The sequence below is a fragment of the Equus quagga genome, chromosome 2, assembly GCF_021613505.1.
Source record: "Equus quagga isolate Etosha38 chromosome 2, UCLA_HA_Equagga_1.0, whole genome shotgun sequence".
In the NCBI taxonomy this organism is placed as follows: Eukaryota; Metazoa; Chordata; class Mammalia; order Perissodactyla; family Equidae; genus Equus; species Equus quagga.
The window spans coordinates 163,698,378-163,717,743 of record NC_060268.1 but is presented as its reverse complement, the minus strand read 5'-3'; the positions used below and the strand labels follow the sequence as shown (position 1 = coordinate 163,717,743).

The following is a 19,366-nucleotide window of genomic DNA, read 5'->3' as shown; positions in this document are numbered from 1 at the left end:
TGGGAGGACATAATTATACCCATAACATGTTTTCACACACTTAATATTTCTGGCTACATTTAAAACCCATCCAGTCTGAGTTTGAATGATGAATCAGGTTGCCTCCCTCTTTCCACTGCATGGATGACGTGACCTTTGGAGTTCTTTCCTTATGACTTAGTGATTAAGTGTTTGGGGCTAGGAATCCATCCTGCTGCCTGAGTGTCCACCACAGTCCCACCACTCACTAGCTTGCCGACTTTGGGCAATTCACTTACCCTCTGCAAACCCATCTTCTCAACTAGTAAAATGAGGATACTAGTCCTTCACTCATCGGGTTGTTGTGGGCTAGGCACATGGTGCTCAGCAACTATTAGTCAACGTGCTGCTCCACTTTCTCAAACACGTGAGGGCTGCAGAGCCAGGAGAAGAGCCTGACATAACCCCGGTGTTCTCACTCTCTGGTGATAATTCAACTCAACTTCTCCCCGAGGTTCTGCAGAAAGAAGTTCAAGACGGGGAGAAGTGCTTTGTCATCCTGCAAACAGGAATTCAAATCCGGTTCAGGGAACACAGAGTATTTCTCTTTCTCTCCTAAAGCCAGATGCTATAAATTCTGAGACTCCTCCCAAGCAGTGTGATTACGAAATACCTGTTCCCTTTAGGTCCCACTTTATCTATCTGTCTGACATCTCCTTTTTTCTCTTACAACTTGATCTTTCCCATCAAGTTGTGGGCTGGAACCAATCCTTTTATTTACAACCTCTCTTTTTGGCTCCATAAATTTGAGGAAATGAAACAGACGTCTCCTGCTTTCCAAGGCACCACATCTTTTAGTTCTTCCGTACTTTTTCTACCAGGCCTAATTTAGCTTGTCCAAATGCTTATTGAATAACAACCAGAACTTTGAGCTCTTCGAGGCAACAGAACGTATTTGACACAGGTGTATTCACCAAAAGACTTCACCAAAGTCAAAGTGAGAGCTGTAGGTCACCTTTAAAAATGTGCTCATTTTCATTAGCAAATATTTCTTCAGTGCTGACTCTGCCAAGTGCTGTTCTAAGCACCAGGGACATAACAATGAACAAGAGAATCACTGTCCCTACCCTCGAGGACTGCACATTCTGGACATTCATTCATGCAGAAAATATATAATGAGCACTTACTACATGTCAAGTATTGTTCATCATTAAACAAAACAGACACAATTCCTGCACTGATGGCCATGTTGTGTGTGTGTGTGTGTGGGGGGGTGCAGAATACAATACATATAAATAAATTTTTATCACGTTAAAAGGTGATAAGTGCTATGAAAAAATAAAGAAGGTAAGAGGGATTAGGAATGTTGGCAGAGGTTTACAAATTTTTTTGTTTCTAACTTTACTTGTTATTGAGGTCACATTGGTTTACAACATTATGTAAATTTCAAGTGTACATCATTATATTTCAACTTATGTATCAACTGCATTGTGTCCACCACCAAAAGTCTGGTTGCCATCTGTCACCACACAAATGTGCCCCTTTACCTCTTTCACCCTCCTCCTACCCCCCTTCCCCTCTGGTAACCACCAATCTATCTTCTGTACGTATGTGTTTGTTTGTTGTTGTTGTTGTTTTATCTTCCACATATGAGTGAAATCATATAGTATTTGGCTTTCTCTGACTTATTTCACTTAGCATAATGGCCTCAAGGTCCATCTATGTTGTTGCTAATGGCAAGATTTCGTCTGTTTTTTTTTTTTTTTTAACAGCTGAGTAGTATTCCACCGTGTGTGTGTGTATACATATATATTACATCTTCTTTATCCATTCCTCTGTCAATAGGCACTTAGGTTGTTTCCAAGTCTTGGCTATTGTGAATAATGCTGCAATGAATGTAGGGGTGCATAGATTGTTTTTGAATTAGTGTTTTCTTGTTCTTTGAATAAATACACAGAAGTGAAATTGCTGGATCATATGGTAGTTGCTTTTTTAATTTTTTGAGGAATCTCCATACTGTTTTCCATAGTGGCTGCACCAATTTACATTAGCACCAGCAATGTAAGAGGGTTCACTTTTCTCCACATCCTCTCTGACACTTGTTATTTCTTGTCCTTTTAATAATAGCCATTCTGGCAGGTGTGAGGTGATATCTCATTGTGGTTTTGATTTGCATTTCCCTAACAATTAGTGATGTTGAACATCTTTTCGTGTGCCCGTTGGCCATCTTTATATCTTCTTTGGAAAAACATCTGTTCAGATCCTCTTCTCATTTTTTAATTGGTTTTTTTTTGTTGTTGTTGAGTTGTATGAATTCTTTATGTATTTTAGATACTAACCCCTTATCGGATATATGATTTGCAAATATCTTCTCCCAATTGGTAGGTTGTCTTTTTGTTTTGTTGGTGGTTTCTTTTGCTGTGCAGAAGCCGTTTAGTTTGATGTAATCTCATTTGTTTATTTTTTTCTTGTTTCCTCTGCCTGAGGAGACATAGTCAAAAAAATACTGCTAAGACTGATGTTAAAAACCATACATCCTATGTTTTCTTCTAGGAGTTTGATGGTTTCAGGTCTTACATTCAAGTCTTTAATCCATTTTGAGTTAATTTTTGTGTATTGTGTAAGATAGCGGTCTGTTTTCATCTTTTTTCATGTGGCTATCCAATTTTCCCAACTTTATTTATTGGAGAGACTTTCCTTTCTCCCCTGTATATTCTTGGAGATTTACAATTTTAGATAGGGTGGTCAGGATAGGTTTCATTGAGAAGGTGATGCTTGAGCAAAGACTTCAAGGCAAGGTGAGGGAAAGGTGAACAAGGGAGCTGGGATATTTGGGGGTAGAGCAACTCCAAAGGCCTTGGGGCATGAGCATGCCCAGCTTTTTCAAGGACAGCAAGGAGACCAGTTTAGCTGGAGCAGAGTGAGCAACAGAAGGAAATGGGTTAGGGGCAGATCAAGTAGCGCTTTTAGCCTGAGTGAAATGAACCATTGGAAAGTGCTAAACAGCAGGGACATGATCTCAGACTTCAAAGGAGCGAAGTGTATTCAGGCTAGACTGTGAAGTGCCAAGGGGCAGCAGGGAGGCCAGTGTAATCAATCACGCGGGTAAGGCAGTAGTGACTGCAGACCACAGTGAGGACAGGTCGGGTGGTGAGAAGCCATAGGACTAGGGATGGATTCTGACGCCAAGGCCAACACGATTTTTTGACACACTGAATGTAGGGTGTGAAAGAAGAGGCAAGGATGACTCCGGGATTTTGGCCTGAGCATCTCAAAGCACGGGGTAGACCCTTAATGAGATGGCGAACACTGTTTGGTGGAGCATGCTTTTGTTTTGTTTTGCGTTGGACCGGGAGCCCGGTTGGGACATGTTAAAGTTTGCGGTGCTTATTAGTTATCCAGGTGGGGTGGGCAGCCGGATTTCGAAGCTGCCTGGAGAAGTGACTTTGTGCACATCTCTAAAGCCTCAGGAAGTGAGACCCTGCGGAGGTACTTCTAGAAGTGGCCACGTTCCCCTCCCCTCCGCTCTCCCCAAGGACAGAGCATCCCTGGAGGGCAGCTCGTCGCGCAGCATCCCCTTCAGCCGGCAAAGCCCTTCATTTTCCTCTTTAGGGAATGGCGAGAAAAATGAACAGAAACGACGTGCCGCAGCAAGGCCACCCCCCAACTCGCTGTAGGGAAACGACGCCCGTTAGGGTCGAAGGGGAAACCGACTCCCTGCCTCCCGCCCCGCGCCGCACTAGCCCGGGCGGTGGGCGGGGCCTGATGGGGGCGGGGCTGCGGCTCGAGCGCGCGCTACAGAGGGGGGCGTGGCCGGCTCCTCGAGCGCATGCTCCCTGCGCAGCGGCTCCCTCCCTCCTGCCCCTCCGCGGTGATCAGCTGGTCTGTGCTCCCCTGACGTGAGCCTCTGCACGTCACCGCCGAATGGCAGCCTCCAGAAAGGCACCGCGAGTAAGGTGAGGGGACTCTGCCGGGGAGCCGGCTTCCGGGCAGCGCGCGGCTCCCGGCCCGGGCGCGCGTGTTGCACCCCGGAGGGCAGGGACGAGCGGGTGAGGAGCGGAGGGCGGCCGCCAGCTGTTGGGCGAGGGCCCCTGCTTGCCCGAGTCCCCGGAGCGGGAGCAGGGAAGGGAGCCACGCAGCCCGGCAAGTTCCGGTGCGTTTCCGGCGGGGCCGCAGGCACCCCCGGCAGCCAGAGCCCGCCTCCCGGGCGAGTGTCCGCGGAGCGGCGGCCGTCGCCGCCCCCGGCCCCGGCCCGGCTGGAAGGCCCTGCCGTTGCAGGAAGTCGGCCCCTGCTCGCAAGTGCCGGGGTCCGGGGAGGTGGGTGAGCCCTTGCCCTCGCTCCACTTCCCCGGGAATCTAACCCTCACATTGCGACCCGGACAGTACTGACACGTGCAATTTGCTTTACTCATCTGTTACCGCCACAGAACCAGGCAACCGCGGGCCTCTCCGTACTCAAATGGTTTCAGAGGCTGTATAAAGAAATACTTGGGCATAATCTCCAGGAAAATCTCCCCGGTAACCTGTCCTGGGTTCTCCCTGGCTACAGAGAGGTCAAAAGGATAATGCCCGGCCTCACATTTAAACACGTTTCAGTCTCTTCAACCCCCACAACCACGATATACTTATCAGAGCAGCTAACAAAGTGGGAGACTGAGAGAGACGTTCTGAGTTCACAAAGGCCAGAAGCCAAACTCCCCGGTGATCCACACGGGCTCAGCCATCCTCTGACCGCTTCAGACTTGAATGAACACGCTTGGCAGCATGGCCAGCTCACTTACTGAACACAGACCATGGCTTGTCCCTTTGTTTGTGAGTGGACAGATCCCAAGCTGACCTTGACCTGGACTTGACCTTGCTACACATGTTAGGGATGAGTACAGAACCAGACCTGCCCTGTGGAAGGGTGTGAAGTATGGCAAATCTGCATGTAGAAGGAGCTGCCTGTATGTTAAATGCTGGAAATGGAGCCAGGCATGTGGATAATGATGAGTTAGGCCCTAGGTGGAGATGAACCCTTTGAGGACCAAGGTGATCTTTGCTGGATTTATAGAATCACAACATTTTAGGGGCAGAAGGGTTCTTCAACATCAGCAGGTAGAGCCTCCTTAACCTCACACAACAGCCCTCTGAAAGACTGAGAGAAGAGAACCTGTTTGCCCCAGGCACCTCCCCTAGTGGCGGACTTTGAGTGCTATTCAATGTAAAATGACTCAGTTTAGGTGATGGGAACTGAACTCAAAATTGACAAGTAAAAAGGGGTTGAGCTGGCTAGTGCAGCTGAGTCCAGGAGACTGACATTGGCATCAGATTTGGCCTCTCTTGGCTGTGATTTCTTTAGTGTTGGCTTTATTCTCAGTCAGACTTTCTCCTCATGGCAGGTTATGATAGTTCTAGGCTGACAGCCCCAGCAGAAATAGAGCCTTCTTACCTAGTGGTTCGAGCAGAAATCCCACATTTCATTCTCACTGGGCTGACTTGATCCTTATGTCTATCCCTGAGCCAGTCATTGTGGCTGGAGGGATGGATTGACCAGGCCTGGGTCCCAGAACTTCATGGGTGAATGCGTGAGACTCATCTCAACTCTGTGGACTGAAAATGGAGAAGAGACATTCTCAAAAGGCAAACTGATCAAAAGGAGGAGGGATGGATTCTGGCTAGGCAAAGACAACATCGCCCGCTTCCCCACCTTAGAACTTGTTCCATTCTCCCCTTGTCTCACCTCGTGAGGTGTGAGTGAACATCTTAGTCCTTGTTTTGCCCTATCCGGAGCAATAGACATGTGTGATTCTCATCTTGGACTGGGGGAGGGTAGAGGATAACCAGAACCCTCGTGGGATTTCTTTAAAAAGAGAGAGGGAGAAAAATACGCCTTAACTATTTTATGCAAAGATTGAACAGGAGGTTCTCTGCACACTTCTTTCCTCTTCACCATCTCATGGCACATCATGACCTTGAGAAGGTATAGGCTAGAGAAGCCCTGGGAAGGGGAAGAGCACGGAGCTGGCCGTTGGGAGGCCTAGACTCTAGTTCTAGACCAGCTCTGTCACCAAATGGCTGTGAGGCCTTGAGCAAGTTGTTTGATCTCAGTTTCTTTGTCTAAAGGAGGGAGCTGAGTTGGATGGTCCCTGAGGTACATTCTAGCGCTAACATTTTATGACAGCTCTGCTTCAACTGAGAGCCTGAGAATGTATCTGTCCAAGTAAGTGAAGGGTGGATGGATCTTGGACTCTAGAGACTAGGTTATGATAGGAGCAGGACAGCTGATGTTTAGCTGCTTCCTGGCTCCTTTGATCCTGACAGGAGGGGAAGGTGGTGATGCTCGCAGAGAGAACTTGAACTCACATTCTCTGGGAGCATCACCTGTCAGCCCTGATTTCTGGTCTTGGCTTTGCAGCTGCTGAGGAGTATGGGCTGTGGCAAGTTATCTTTATTTCTTCTCTTGTAAAGGGAACAAATAGAGCTACTTCTGAATAATCTCCCTCCAGCTCTTTGTCCTATGTCTGAACTAGTCACTGGGGCCAGTTAAATTTGAATAGATACAGAAAATGACTTCCTTGGCTTATAAACGTGCATATGAAGTTGAGGGAAATCAGGTGAAAATGTGATTTGTTTCTCTGTCCAAGAAAAAGTTTTCTCATTTTGTAAAATGTTATAACAGCTTTATTGAGATACAGTTTATATATCACACGATTCACCTATTAAAATATGCAATCCAGGGGTTTTTAGAATATTCACAGAGTTGTACAACCATGACCACAGTCAATATTAGAACATTTTCATTACCCACAAGGGAACCCTGTACGCATTAGCAGTCACTCCTCATTTCCCCCTACACCACCTCAGCTCTGGGCAACCACTAATCTACTTTCTCTATGGATTTGCCTATTCTGGACATTCCATATGGAATCATAGAATATATGGTCCTTTGTGGCTGGCTTTTTTTACTTAGCATAACATGTTGTAGCATGTATCAGTACTTGATTTCTTTTTGTTGCCAAATAATTTTCCATTGTTTGGATAGGCCACTTTTATTTATCCTTCCATCAGTTGATGAACATTTGGATTGTTTCTGCTTTTTGGATATTGTGAATAATGCTGCTATAAACATTTGTGTACAAGATTCTATGTGGACTTATGTTTTCAGTTTTCCATACCTAGGAGTAGAATTGCTAGGTCATATGGTAACTCTATATTTAATGTTTTGAGGAACACTGGACTGTTTTCCAAAGCCACTGCACCATTTTATATTCCCACCAGCAATGTCTGAGGGTTCCATTTTTCCACATCCTTGCCCATACTTGTTATTGTCTGTTTTTTTAAATTTTTTTGAGGAAGATTAGTCCTGAGCTAACTACTGCCAGTCCTCTTTTTGCTGAGGAAGCCTGGCCCTGAGCTAAGATCGTGCCCATCTTCCTCCACTTTATATGTGGGATGCCTACCACAGCATGGTGTGCCAAGTCGTGCCATGTCCGCATCCGGGATCCGAACCGGCGAACCCGGGCCCCCAAGAAGCGGAACGTGCAAACTTAACCGCTGTGCCACCGGGCTGGCCCCTTTTCTCTCATTTTCTGGGTTATCTTTTCTCTTTCTTAATGATATCCTTTGAAGCACAAGTCTTTAATTTAATGCAGTCCAGTGTATCTATTTTCTTTTGTTGCTTGTGCTTTCGATGTCATGTTTAAGAAATCGTTGCCTAATCCAAGGTCAGGCAGTTTTATGCCTATGTTTTCTTCTAAGAAATATTTATGTCTGTGATCCATGAGTTAATTTTTATATATGGTGGAGGATAGAGGTTCAACTTCATTCTTTTGCATGTGGTTATTCATTTGTCCCAGCATCACTTGTTGAAGAGACTATTTTTTCCTCCACTGAAGGGTTTTGGCAGCTTTGTCAAAAATTAGTTGACAGCAGATCTGAAGGTTTATCTCTGAACTGTCAATTCTCTTTTATTGATCTATAAGTCTTTCCTTATGCCAGTACCACACTCTTTTGATTACTGTAGTTTTATTAGTTTTAAAATCAGGAAGCGTGAATCCTCCAACTGTTCTTTTTCAAGATTGTTTTGGCCATTCTGGATTCCTTGCATTTCCATATGAATTTTAGGATCTGCCTGTCAACTTCTGCGGAGAAACTAGCTGGAATTTGGTAGGGATCCTATTGAATTTGTAGATTATTTTGGAGAGTATTGCCATTTTAGCAATGTTAAGTCCTTTAATCCATGAACATGGAATGTCTTTCCATTTATTTAGGTCTTCTTTAATTTCTTTCAACAATTTTTTGTAGTTTTTAGAGTATAAGTTTTATACTTCTTTTGTTAAATTTATCCCTAGGTGTTTGTTGTTTTGATGCTATTGTAAATGAACTTTTCTTAATTTCACTTTTGGATTGTTCATTGCAAGTTTATAGAAATACAGTTGATTTTTGTATATTGATTTTGTATCCTGCATTCTTGATGAGCTTGTTTGTTAGTTGAAATTTTTTTGTGTGGCTTCTTTGGGATTATCTGTATTCAAGATAATGCCATTTGTAATTGATATAGTTTTACTTCTTCTTTTCTAATCTGGATGCCTTTTATTTCACTTTCTTGCCTAATTGCCCTGAATAGAACCTCCAGTACAATGTTGACTAGAAGTAGCAAGAGTGGACATCTCTGTCTTGTTCCTGATCTTAGGGGGAAAGCATTAAGGATGATGTTTGCTATGGGTTTTGTCATATTCTTGGTCAGATTGAGGAATTTCTCTTCTTATAGTTTGAGTACTTTTGTCATGAAGAGATGTTGGATTTTGTCAAATGCTTTTTCTGTGCCTGTTGAGAAGATTGTGTAGTTTTTGTTCTTTATTCTATTGATATTGTGTGTTACAATAATTTTTGTATATTGAACCAATCTTTCGTTCCTGGGATAAATGCCACATAGTGATGGCGTATGATCCTTTTTATATATTACTGGATTCGGTTTGCTAGTATTTTGTTGAGGATATATGCATTTATATTTATAAGAGATATTAAAGTGTTTTACTTTTTAATGAAAGAATATGTGATTCCCCTAGTAAAGAATATCTTATTCTGTCCAGTGAAATTAAAGTAGCAGCCTTCTGAGAGCAGGACTGGAGTGATTGGTGAAAATGTCTTGTATTCTGGTTTTGGCTATGTGGTAAACTGAGCTAATGTGGACCCCTCACCATCTACTAACTCATAAAAATGTGGTAAAATTATAACAAAATTATCTTTAAGTTCATGGCTGAATAAAATCCAAGACCCTTTCTGTAGCTTACAACAGGCTCCTTATTATCTCTCTAATTTTGTCTCCTAACCACTTACCTTCACATCTCCCAATACATGCAACTGTGTCACACTGGCCTCTTTGCTTTCCCTCAGGTATACCACACATACTCCTGCCTTTGGGCCTTTGCACTTGCTCTTCCTCTTTTCTGGAATGTTCTTCCCCTAGACATCCATATGGCTTGGTCCTTCAGTTTTTTTAAGGTCTCTGCTAAAATGTCATCCGTTAGCAAAGAGGTCTTGCCTGGCAACCTCATATAAAATAACCTTTCCCCTTACCTCTCTGACACTCTCTTCCCGTTGCCCTGCTTTACTTCATTTCATGGAGCACATACTCACTCTCTGACAGACTGTATTCTTGTTTTGTGTCTCTTGCCTCTTTTCCTGTATCCTTCCCTCCCAGCATCCCTCCCTGCCCTCCCCAACGTAAACCTCTTGAGGTTTTGTTCCCTGTTTTGTCTAGAATGGGGCCTGGATTATAGAAGATTCTCAATAAATATTTGTTGACTGAATGGACCTGAAAGAAAGACATAGGTTTGTGCCAGAAATTTAGGGGAACTTAAAGCCTGATTGGTAGCTGGTAAGCTGAGCCTGGGGAGGTTATCAGACACTATAGGTCTTCATACCTGGGTCCAGGACATCAGATTATCCCCGTATGAGGACAAGAAATTTGTGGGCAAATCTCCTAGCTAAGAAATTAAAGTGAAAATTAGTCTCAGAAACAAATAGTAGTGACACTGGTTCTTGTACATTCCAGGGCGCATCTCATTCTCATAGGTAAAAGTCTCTACTAAAGATAAGCTTTTAATAAAAGATTACAGAACACAAGGAATGACCCACCAAGATGGAGCCAGCAGACCGAGCAAAGTTGAGGATTACTATCCCAAGACCTTCTAATGGAAACTCTGAAATGAATTATAAAATAAGGGCCTCAAATAATTAAAGCTAAGAGAAGGAATGGGAGCCATAGTGAAAGAATAGGACACCATGAAGAAAGAAGAGACTGGTTTGAAAAAGGACCAAATAGAACTTGTACATGTGGAAACTTTAGTCATTGCAAATAAAATCTTTTTAGACTAAACAGGAGATTAGGCATAGCTAATTCATGAATTAGAGACTAGGCCTGAGAGGATTTATGTGCCATGCTGATGTTTTATGTGAAACGTTTTTTTTTTATTTTGTTACCGACACTGGGGTGAGAGGTCTTCCGACTCACAAGGAAAACTGCTAAGTCAAGTCGATGTTCTCTCTGACTAAATCTTGCCACGTTTGCTGTGGTCAAAGTCTGCAATATCCTGTTTTTTCCTCTTCTTAAGGGCGAATCACCAGGATTTTCTGCTGAAAAATTTAAGAATAATTGAACCTAACGAGGTGACACATACAGGAGACCCAGGTGTGGAAACAGGTAATAATTTTGCCTATTAATTAGATGGAACATCCCAAAAGGATTGTAGGTCCCCCCACCCAACCCCAAACTGGAAGAGAAAAGAGGGTAAGGGATTAAAAATTGATCATGGCTGGGGGTATATCTGGAATTAAAAACTATTTTGTCCTTTGGCTTCCTGGGTAGTTGGTTACCATTTCTCTATATTTACCACTTTTTTTTAGGTAGTATGTTAGAGAATTATACTTTTTGCACTTCCTACTCCTGGGGTGGTGGTGGTGGCAATAGGTTATTATTGAAAAAGTCCTATTCCAGCTTTTTAAATCTCTAATATAATCCTTTTATTGGCTACCTTAGAGATTAGCTTTCAATTTGCATCATAAGATTATGAAATGAGAAAAGTTTATAATGTATTATTGTGCTTTGTAAGTTGAATGTGCATTCAGGAAAATCTTTTTGGGGGACCTTTCTGGAATCATACCCTTTTCCCAGAACTGGTTAGTTGTCTCGTTGGGTTGCCAGAAACCTGAATTCTGAAAAGTGGTGTATTACTGTATTTCTACCCCTCTAAGCCAGTGCTTTCCTATGGATTACGCAGGAGAACCACAGCGTTTCCTTTTAGCTGACTGAAAAAATTGATCCCTTGAAGCACATAAGAAGCCATGACTGATCTCCCTTTGGAAGATCAGTGCTATCATTACATGCAATTTTAGGTCCTTTTCCCTTAAAATTATAGATGTATCCAACACATTTTGGGCCATATTAGGTGGGAGGAGAAGAAGAAGGAAGAAGGAGTGGGAAAAAGAGGAAGTAAGGAAAAGGCAAAAGTAGTAGAATCGTTACATTTAGAGTTTGAAGAGAACTTCTCTTTCTTTTTATTATATATGAAGAAATAGAGGTTCGGGGAGCTTCAGTTGTCTGAGATTGCATCCTAGCCAGAAACTGGAGCCTACTTATTTTGATTCCATAGACCTTAGAAGGCTTTAAGAGAGTGTTATGTCCCCTTTATGTTATGTCCCCTAGATAGTAAGGTGTGATAGAGCATGGACTTGGGAATTGGATAGACTTTGGGTCCTGGTTCCTGATGATCCAGTTGACTTGGGCAAGTATTTAACTCCTGTTCCTTTGTCTGTAAAATGGGAATGGTGAAACTTCCTTTGGAGGATTATTGTGAGAATTAACCACTAATATATATAAAGCTTTTGGCACTTGCTCACCACCACTAAAGCTATTGTTGCTGGAAGAGCAGCTTGGCATCTGTGCATGTGTTAAGATGCTGAAATTGGAGTAAACCAGCCCCTTCTATTCTTATAGCAAGCCATGTAGGAATCTCAGCTGGTGCTTCAGATCCAGATTCAAAGAATATTTCTTGAGCTCCTCCAAAGTGCTAGATGCTGTGTCTGGTGCTTTCACATGTTGTCATGTTAAATTTTCCTAGCCCACCCAATGAGGTAAATAGGGTGTGCTTTTCATGTACTTTTAAGCAGTGAAAAATCTTTATTGTTTAGGAAGTTTAGGAACTTATTTCTAAAAGCAGACCCACATATGCAAGAGACTTTTAAATGAGTCATTCTCTTTAAAGCATGATTTAAAAATACCTGGCAGTGTATGGGCTAATGTTACATCATGGACTAGGCTTGTTGCTCTTGGCTTCCCATTTTCCTGCACACCCTGATTAGCTCTTGGCTGCTTCTAACGTATCTGGAAAGTAATGGGAATGAGCAGATGCTATAATATGGCATCTTCTAAAATTCTAGCTTGCTTCTTTCACTGAAGAGTCATTACAGTTTATTATGTTGAGTCTGAAAAGGTCATAGACATAAAATTGTGACATTCATTCAGCCATCTTTGTATGAGCATATGTGTGTCAGGTGCTGGGCTACATACGTGGATTTAGAGATGAGGATGACATGGTCCCTGTCTTAAGGAAAAGCAATATATACACCTGTTGCACTATTTATCACATTGCTTTCATGGTTAGTTGATTATATATCTAACTCTAATAATTGCAAGCATATAACATTTAATTTGTGTTTACTGTTTCTAAGTTCTTTACTTATAATAACTTATGTAATCCTCATAAAAATTACCCTACTGAGGGTTGCCAGCTTCAGCTTTCATCTTCTCCATCTTGGCTGCCTTTTCAACCACCGCTACCTCAATGACTGGGTCTTGTAATTGCTTCCATGTTGTCCCCTCCTCAGCGCTTGCTGCCCACCCATTCAGTCATTTTCAAGGCTTGTTGTCCTTGTGGCTACAGCTGCCTCAGCCACTTTTGCCCATTATATCCACCTCAGTAGTAGTTGTCTCCACTGCCACAGCCCATTGCCTCAGCCACTGCCTGTTGCTGTCTTCTCTGCCTTTGCTGTTGCTGCCACTGCCCCTTACCACATCCTAGCTGTTGGTTGTGGTATTGGGAGTTCTTTCATTGTATCTGATAATGGTGACGAAGAACTGGCTGCATTTGACCAAGGTCACCAACCAAATGTGAAGAGCATGAGATGAGGCAGAAGGAGCCAGGGAAAGTGTTGAGTGTTGATTGGGTCATGTGGCATTGTGGAGGGAAGTGTGAAAATACCACTGTAGTAGAGTGAAGCTGATGATGCTGGTGATTCTGAGGAGGCCAATCAAGAGGAGGAATGTGATAATGAGGCAGGAGATGGTGACGAAGGTCGGAATGTAGTGATGAGGAGGCAGGTTATGGTGACCAGGAGGCAGAGGATGTCTTTGCCTGGCTCTGTTTGCGTTTGGTGGTTTTCCGTTTGTAATTGAAGGTTTTGTGCTTGCCATTGGTTCTGTTGACTTTATTGATGAAGTCAGTGACTGATAATGTTGATACATACTACAGTCAGTGCTGTAAACACCCAGTCAGTGCCATCAAAATCCTTAAGTCAGAATGTGCTCAAATAGAAGCCAAATTCTATAAGGAAATTAATGATCTTGAAAGAAAATATATTGGCTTCTACCATATATTTGCTTTTGAAAATTCCAGATGCTCAGGCTGCACTCCAGACTAATTAAATCATAAGTTCCCCAGGTAGTTCTAATGTGCAGTCAAGGTTGAAATACTGCTCCAAAGTACGTCTACATTTTGGCTTGATTCTTTTTAATGTTAACTTGCTCAGAAATGTGGTTTGGAAATACAAGTCTATTCTGAAGCTCCTGAAAGATGTCATAATAAAGTTTTCAGATGCTGGCAAGCTTATGAGGTCACAATAGGCTTCATTTTGAACCCACTGGAGGAGATGTTGACCTACAAACTTCAGTCAGATCAGATACTTCTGATCCCTCTTTCTAAAATAGGCAAGAAATTACAGGTTCAGTAGATCAGACAAAAGGAAAGGATGCCCCTCTGAAAAGTATTCAGCAGCAGCTGTAATGCAAGGAACATGGACGTGTTTGAGTTGTGAATAGGACCGTTTCCAGTGACTCTCTCTTTGAGTACTTCTATCCTTCAGAGACTCCTGAGGTAGGGCCCTGAGGCTGGCAGCTACAGCTGCTCTTGCAGATTATGATTGGGGCACTTTTTCAATGAGTCCTAGGATCAGTATGGTACCTTACAGGGGAATCTGTTGGAGATAACCATAATGACTGAGGCTTCTGTAGCTTAAGGTGCTGGTGGTGATGGAGAAGCAGCAGATGAAAATGTTAAAGAAAAAGAACCAAAAAAGGATCTGTACCTAACAGAGTACAAGCCACAGTGAGTCAGAGTGTCAGTCCTTGAAGACAACTTGTAGTATAATGGTCTCAATGTAACTCTCCATTTCTTACAGCATAGTGCATTAGGATGTTTTTGGTTAAGAAAAGTATTATTTATTTGTTTAAAAAATGGGCTGGCAAATTCAAAACACTGATAACACCAAATACTGGTGAGGATGTGGACCAATAGGAACTTTCATTCATTAATGCTGGGAATGCAAAATGGTACAGCCACTTTGGAAGACAGTTTGGCAGTTTCTTACAAAACTAAATATACTTTTACCATATGATCCAGCAATCATGCTCCTTGGAATTTACCCAAAGGAGTTGAAAACTTGCGTCCACACAAAAACCTGCACATGTATGTTTATAGTAGCTTTATTCATAATGGCCAAAGCTTGGAAGCAACCAAAATGCTCTTCAGTAGGTGACTGGATAAATAAACTTGGATACATCCAGACAGTGCACTATTATTCAGCACTAAAAAATTGAGCTATTAAGCCCTGAAAAGACATGGAGGAACATTAAATGCACATTGCTAAGTGAAAGAAGCTGGTCTGAAGAGGCTGTATACCATATGATTCCAACTGTATGGTTTTCTGGAAAGGCAAAACTGTGGAGACAGTAAAAAAGATTCGTCATTGCTGGGGGTTGAGGTGGTGGGAGGAGAGATAAATAGGCTGAGCAGAGAGGATTTTTAGGACAATAAAAACTGTTAAACTATTCTGTATGATACCACAATGATGGATACATGTCATTATACATTCATCAAAACCCCTAGAATGTACAGCACCAAGAGTGAACCCTAATATAAACCATGGGGGATAATGATGTGTTAACGTAGGTTCATGTAGATTATAACAAAGGTAGCAGTCTGGTGGGGAATCTTGATAGTAGGGGCGGCTGTGTGTACAGAGGGGCATGTGGGAACGCTTGACACTTTCTGCTCACTTTTGCTGTGAACCTATAACTGCTGTAAAAAATAACATCTATTAGAAAAATGAGCTGGAAAAGCTCGTTCTACTTGAATTCTAATAGTATATGAGATGTAGTAAAATATGTATGATCATTGTTCTATAATTGGCTTTTTGTGAAGTTGTTATGTACTCATGGGACTATAGCTATGATCTAGTCATCTATCTATCTACCTATCTATGTCATATATCTGTAGTTATCACATAGTATTATTTACTGGAAATGTTCACTGATACCAATATTTTTTGAGAACTGGTTTTTTTGGAAGAACCAGCTAAAGTGATTTGATAGTCAGCTTGCATCATCTGTGCCTTCACCACCTAGAAGCTGTCTTTTGTACTTTTTCTCTTTTGATTTTGACTACTTAGAAATTAGTAAAAGTTTAAGGATTTCTAGTAGGACTACATTAATGTCCCTAACATTTTCTTTTTAATGATTTTTGTATTTCTGTTCCTATTTTGTATTTTCTAGAGCTGGTGACTCCAGCGATAGTTTTATTGGGATGATAGGCTCCTTGGCACCCCTGGGACTTCTTGGGGGCTCAGTTTGAAAACCCTGGATCTCCTCTGCTCTTAGTGAATTTTAGAGGAGAACACAGAGCACTGAGGACCTGGTCCCCTTCTCCATGAGGTCGCACAGCCCATTGATAGTAGGTATTCACTAGAGCACATGACTTAGACTTTTGACTTCTAGTAGACTGACCTTTCTACTAATCACTAATCTGTGGTTAGCTGTTTAACAAAAAATATAAAACATTTTTTAAAGCAGTCAAACTGAAGCAGTAAAGCACAAGAAGAAAATAAAAATCACTCCAAATCTCTGTACCCAAAGGTAACCACTAATTAACACTTGGGTGACTGGCCTTCAGAAAGTTCCCTCTGCGTATACACATACAGAATTTTCAGTAAGTAAGAACAATCTATGCATGTTCTTTTGTAATCTGTTTTTAATCACCCACCAGTGCTTTGGTTTTCTTGCTAGTTAAATAGAGGTCTGTATAATTTTTAATGTTTTCATAGTGTACTCTTGCTTGTATTGTAGTTCATTTAACCAATTTATGTGTTTTTCCCCATTTTTTATTACTATAAACAAAGATGAACACATACCTTTGTGCATCTGTTTATCTCCTTAGATGAAATCCTAGAAGTGAAAGAGGTAACTGATATTTGGAAATGATTATTAATAGCTCAACTTTTCTTGCCACAAATGGCTGTTTGGAAGTGGTATTTAAGAACTGTGAACTTCAGAGTTTCTGGCAGCTTTGCTTTTGGTCTGGTGGTGGCGTGGTCAGTTTGAAGACCCAGCTGGGGGTGGGGTAGAACATGGCAGATGCTTCTCTAGGGCTCCCTTTAAAGTAGTCATTGAGTTGCATGGGGCAGGCTGGTTTTGGAATAAACTTTCCTGTTGTTTCAGACAGCAGAATGGCTCCAAAGGTAACTTCGGAGCTGCTTCGGCAACTGAGACAAGCTATGAGAAACTTGGAGTATGTGACAGAACCTATCCAGGCCTACATCATCCCATCTGGAGATGCCCACCAGGTACTGAGTGGAGATGGGTCACTGATGGAACTCATCGTCCTCTCCTCTCTTTTCATTCTTTTCCTCCAGCCCCAGTGTGTTCATAGGATTCTAGTTGTCAGTCCACAACTAAGCATGTGTCCTCCAGGGCTTGGCACAGGGACCTTGTCCGGTAGATTCTCACACCGTACTTGTTGATTTGGCCCTGGCTTCCTTGTTTCCAGTAAATATAGCCAGCTTTCAGTAAATTGTGGGAGAATTAATGGACAAATAAAGGGACGGAAGTCTGGACCTTTCTGTCGTTGACATACTTTACCTCATCTTTTCTGTCACATCCTACCCCCAGCAGAATTGTCTGTCCTGCCTCCCTTCTCCCCATCCCTACTGTCTCATCCCTCTGGGACATGGCCAGAAGAGCAGCCAGAAAGTCATCATGGATCTCCATCCTAGCAGGATTTAGGGATGATTCTGTGTATCACTCCCACCTTTCCCCCAACTGCCACCTTTGATGGAAGCAACTCAGTAAGTGCCTTTTTACCTCTGAGAACACTAGTGATCGAAATGTGGGAGAGTTGGGTTTGGAGAGGTGGAGACTGCATGTGATGGGGCTGAGGGGCAGAAGGATGAAAGAATTCTAGTCTACTCTTTTAGGATGTTGTGTCAGCAGGTGTTTGAATGCCTACACCATGGTCATGGTACTGCAGGGTTACAAAGATGAATTTAAGATTGAATTCTGCCTTCACTGTGCTTATGTTTAGTAGAGAGATGAGACAGTATACGAAGTGCTGTTCTTCCATAGAGTCATCATCTGTACATGTATTTTTTTTACAGCCTTTGTGTATGCCTTAGATATGGTACATGACACAAAGATGAAAATGGTCCTGGTCTCAAAGCATACAGTGTAGTAATGCAGTTAGGATGTGCATACACGTCTCTATTGCAAAGTGGAATGTGGAAATGGGATCAGTGAAAGCTGGACAGAGGTGTGAAGCTTCGAGGGTGAGAGGGGAGGATGATGAGGGCTCCATGGGCAGGAGAGGCATTTGAACTGGACCTTGAAGGATGAGTAGAGTTGCATAATTAGAGGAGGGGGAAGGGATTCTAGACAGGAGGATTAGTAAGAGCAAAGGCAGAGAAACAGGAAGCTTGGAGTGCTTTTCAGAAACAACATGGCAAGTTCCCCTGGCAAAAGCCCGGGAAATAAAGAGCAATAGTGGGAAATATGGTTGGTGTTCTAGGATTCTTTAGTTGCAGGTAACAGAAACCACCTGAAGGTACTTTGAGCAATAAAAATGGTTTATGAGGGTTTAGGGGCAGGGCCACTGCACTGGCACAACTCTAGGTTGTGAATGGTGGTCCCTTGAGTTGTGCAATGTCGGGGCCTCAGATAGGGTGTCTCATGGAACCCGAGGGCTGGAGTGCAGCTGGCTCTTATGAAGAACTTGGATGGGAGGAGTTTCATCTTTTGCTGCAGATCAGTTTCTCTCTTTCTCAGGCAACAAGGTAGATTGTAAATTGCTGGCCACCCAACAGTTCCCACATGTATATCTCTTTATTTCTTACTTTCAAGATACTAGGTTGAGCTAGAACCTTAATCCCAAATCCAGAGGCCTGGATGAGGACTTGATTGGCATACTAGCTTGGTGTTTACCCTTGGTCCTGGTTAGCATGTGTGTGTGTGTCTGTGTGTCTGTGGATATATGAGATAGCCTGTGGCACAGATGTGACTGATGAGGGTCCACCCTGATGAAGAGGGTAGCAGATAAGAATATCACTATAAGTTGAGCAAAGTTCCCAAAAGATGTCCACTTCAGTTGGCCTCCTTTCTGCCCTTCCCTAAAGGTGCCAGACCACATGGTAGTGACAATATCAGGCTGTTGTTAACCTGGGGACAGCATCAAGATTGGACTCCTGCCTGGAGACATGAGATTGCCTGGCCTTAGGGGCAAATGAAGGGCCAAAATGGATAACCAAAGGGATTGGGTGATTTGAGTCAACAGCATGAAGTTCGGGATGCTATGATGTTTAGAAGGATGTTCCCCAAATTGTATTCTACAGCATTCCTGTTGGGTCTTGTAAGCTCTTTTGCAAAAAATGTATTCAGTAGTCAAGAAAATAGTGAAATGAGTTGAGCCCTTTTTTTGTGTGGTAAGAAAGTTTAACATAAAATTTATTATCTTAACTATTTTAAGTGTTTAGTACAGTAAACTGTATCCATGTTGTTGTGTAACAGATCTCTAGAACTTTTTCATTTCACAAAATGGAAACCCTGTACCCATTGAACAACCCCCCCCCCCCACCTCCACTGCCAATCACCATTCTACTTTCTATTTCTAAAAATTTGACTACTTTGGGTACCTCATGTAAGTGAAATCATGTAGTATTGTCTTTTTGTGACTGGCTTATTTCACTGAACATAATGTCCTCAAGCTTCATCTATGTTTTAGCTTATGATAGGATTTCCTTCTTTTACTTTCTTTTTTTCTTTTTTTTTAAAAGATTGGCATCTAGGCTAACAACTGTTGCCAATCTTCCTTTTTTTTTTTTTTTT

At 42.4% G+C, this 19,366-nt stretch overlaps 1 protein-coding gene across 4 annotated transcripts in view; it reads left to right on the top strand.

Annotated features, from left to right (window-relative positions):
* The first annotated feature begins 3,826 nt into the window (after positions 1-3,826).
* The window catches only part of XPNPEP1 (X-prolyl aminopeptidase 1), a 54,508-nt gene continuing 38,968 nt past the window's right edge, over positions 3,827-19,366 (top strand). Inside the window, exons 1-3 of one of the 4 annotated variants that reach the window (XM_046653603.1) lie at positions 3,827-3,914; positions 10,557-10,645; positions 16,712-16,836. In XM_046653603.1, the coding sequence (XP_046509559.1) occupies positions 3,883-3,914; positions 10,557-10,645; positions 16,712-16,836 (246 nt within the window). In that variant the 5' untranslated portion in view covers positions 3,827-3,882. Of the gene's footprint in view, positions 3,915-10,556; positions 10,646-12,523; positions 12,601-16,129; positions 16,203-16,711; positions 16,837-19,366 lie in introns of those variants that run through there. The other 3 variants (XM_046653605.1, XM_046653604.1, XM_046653606.1) reach the window with 3 other exon arrangements.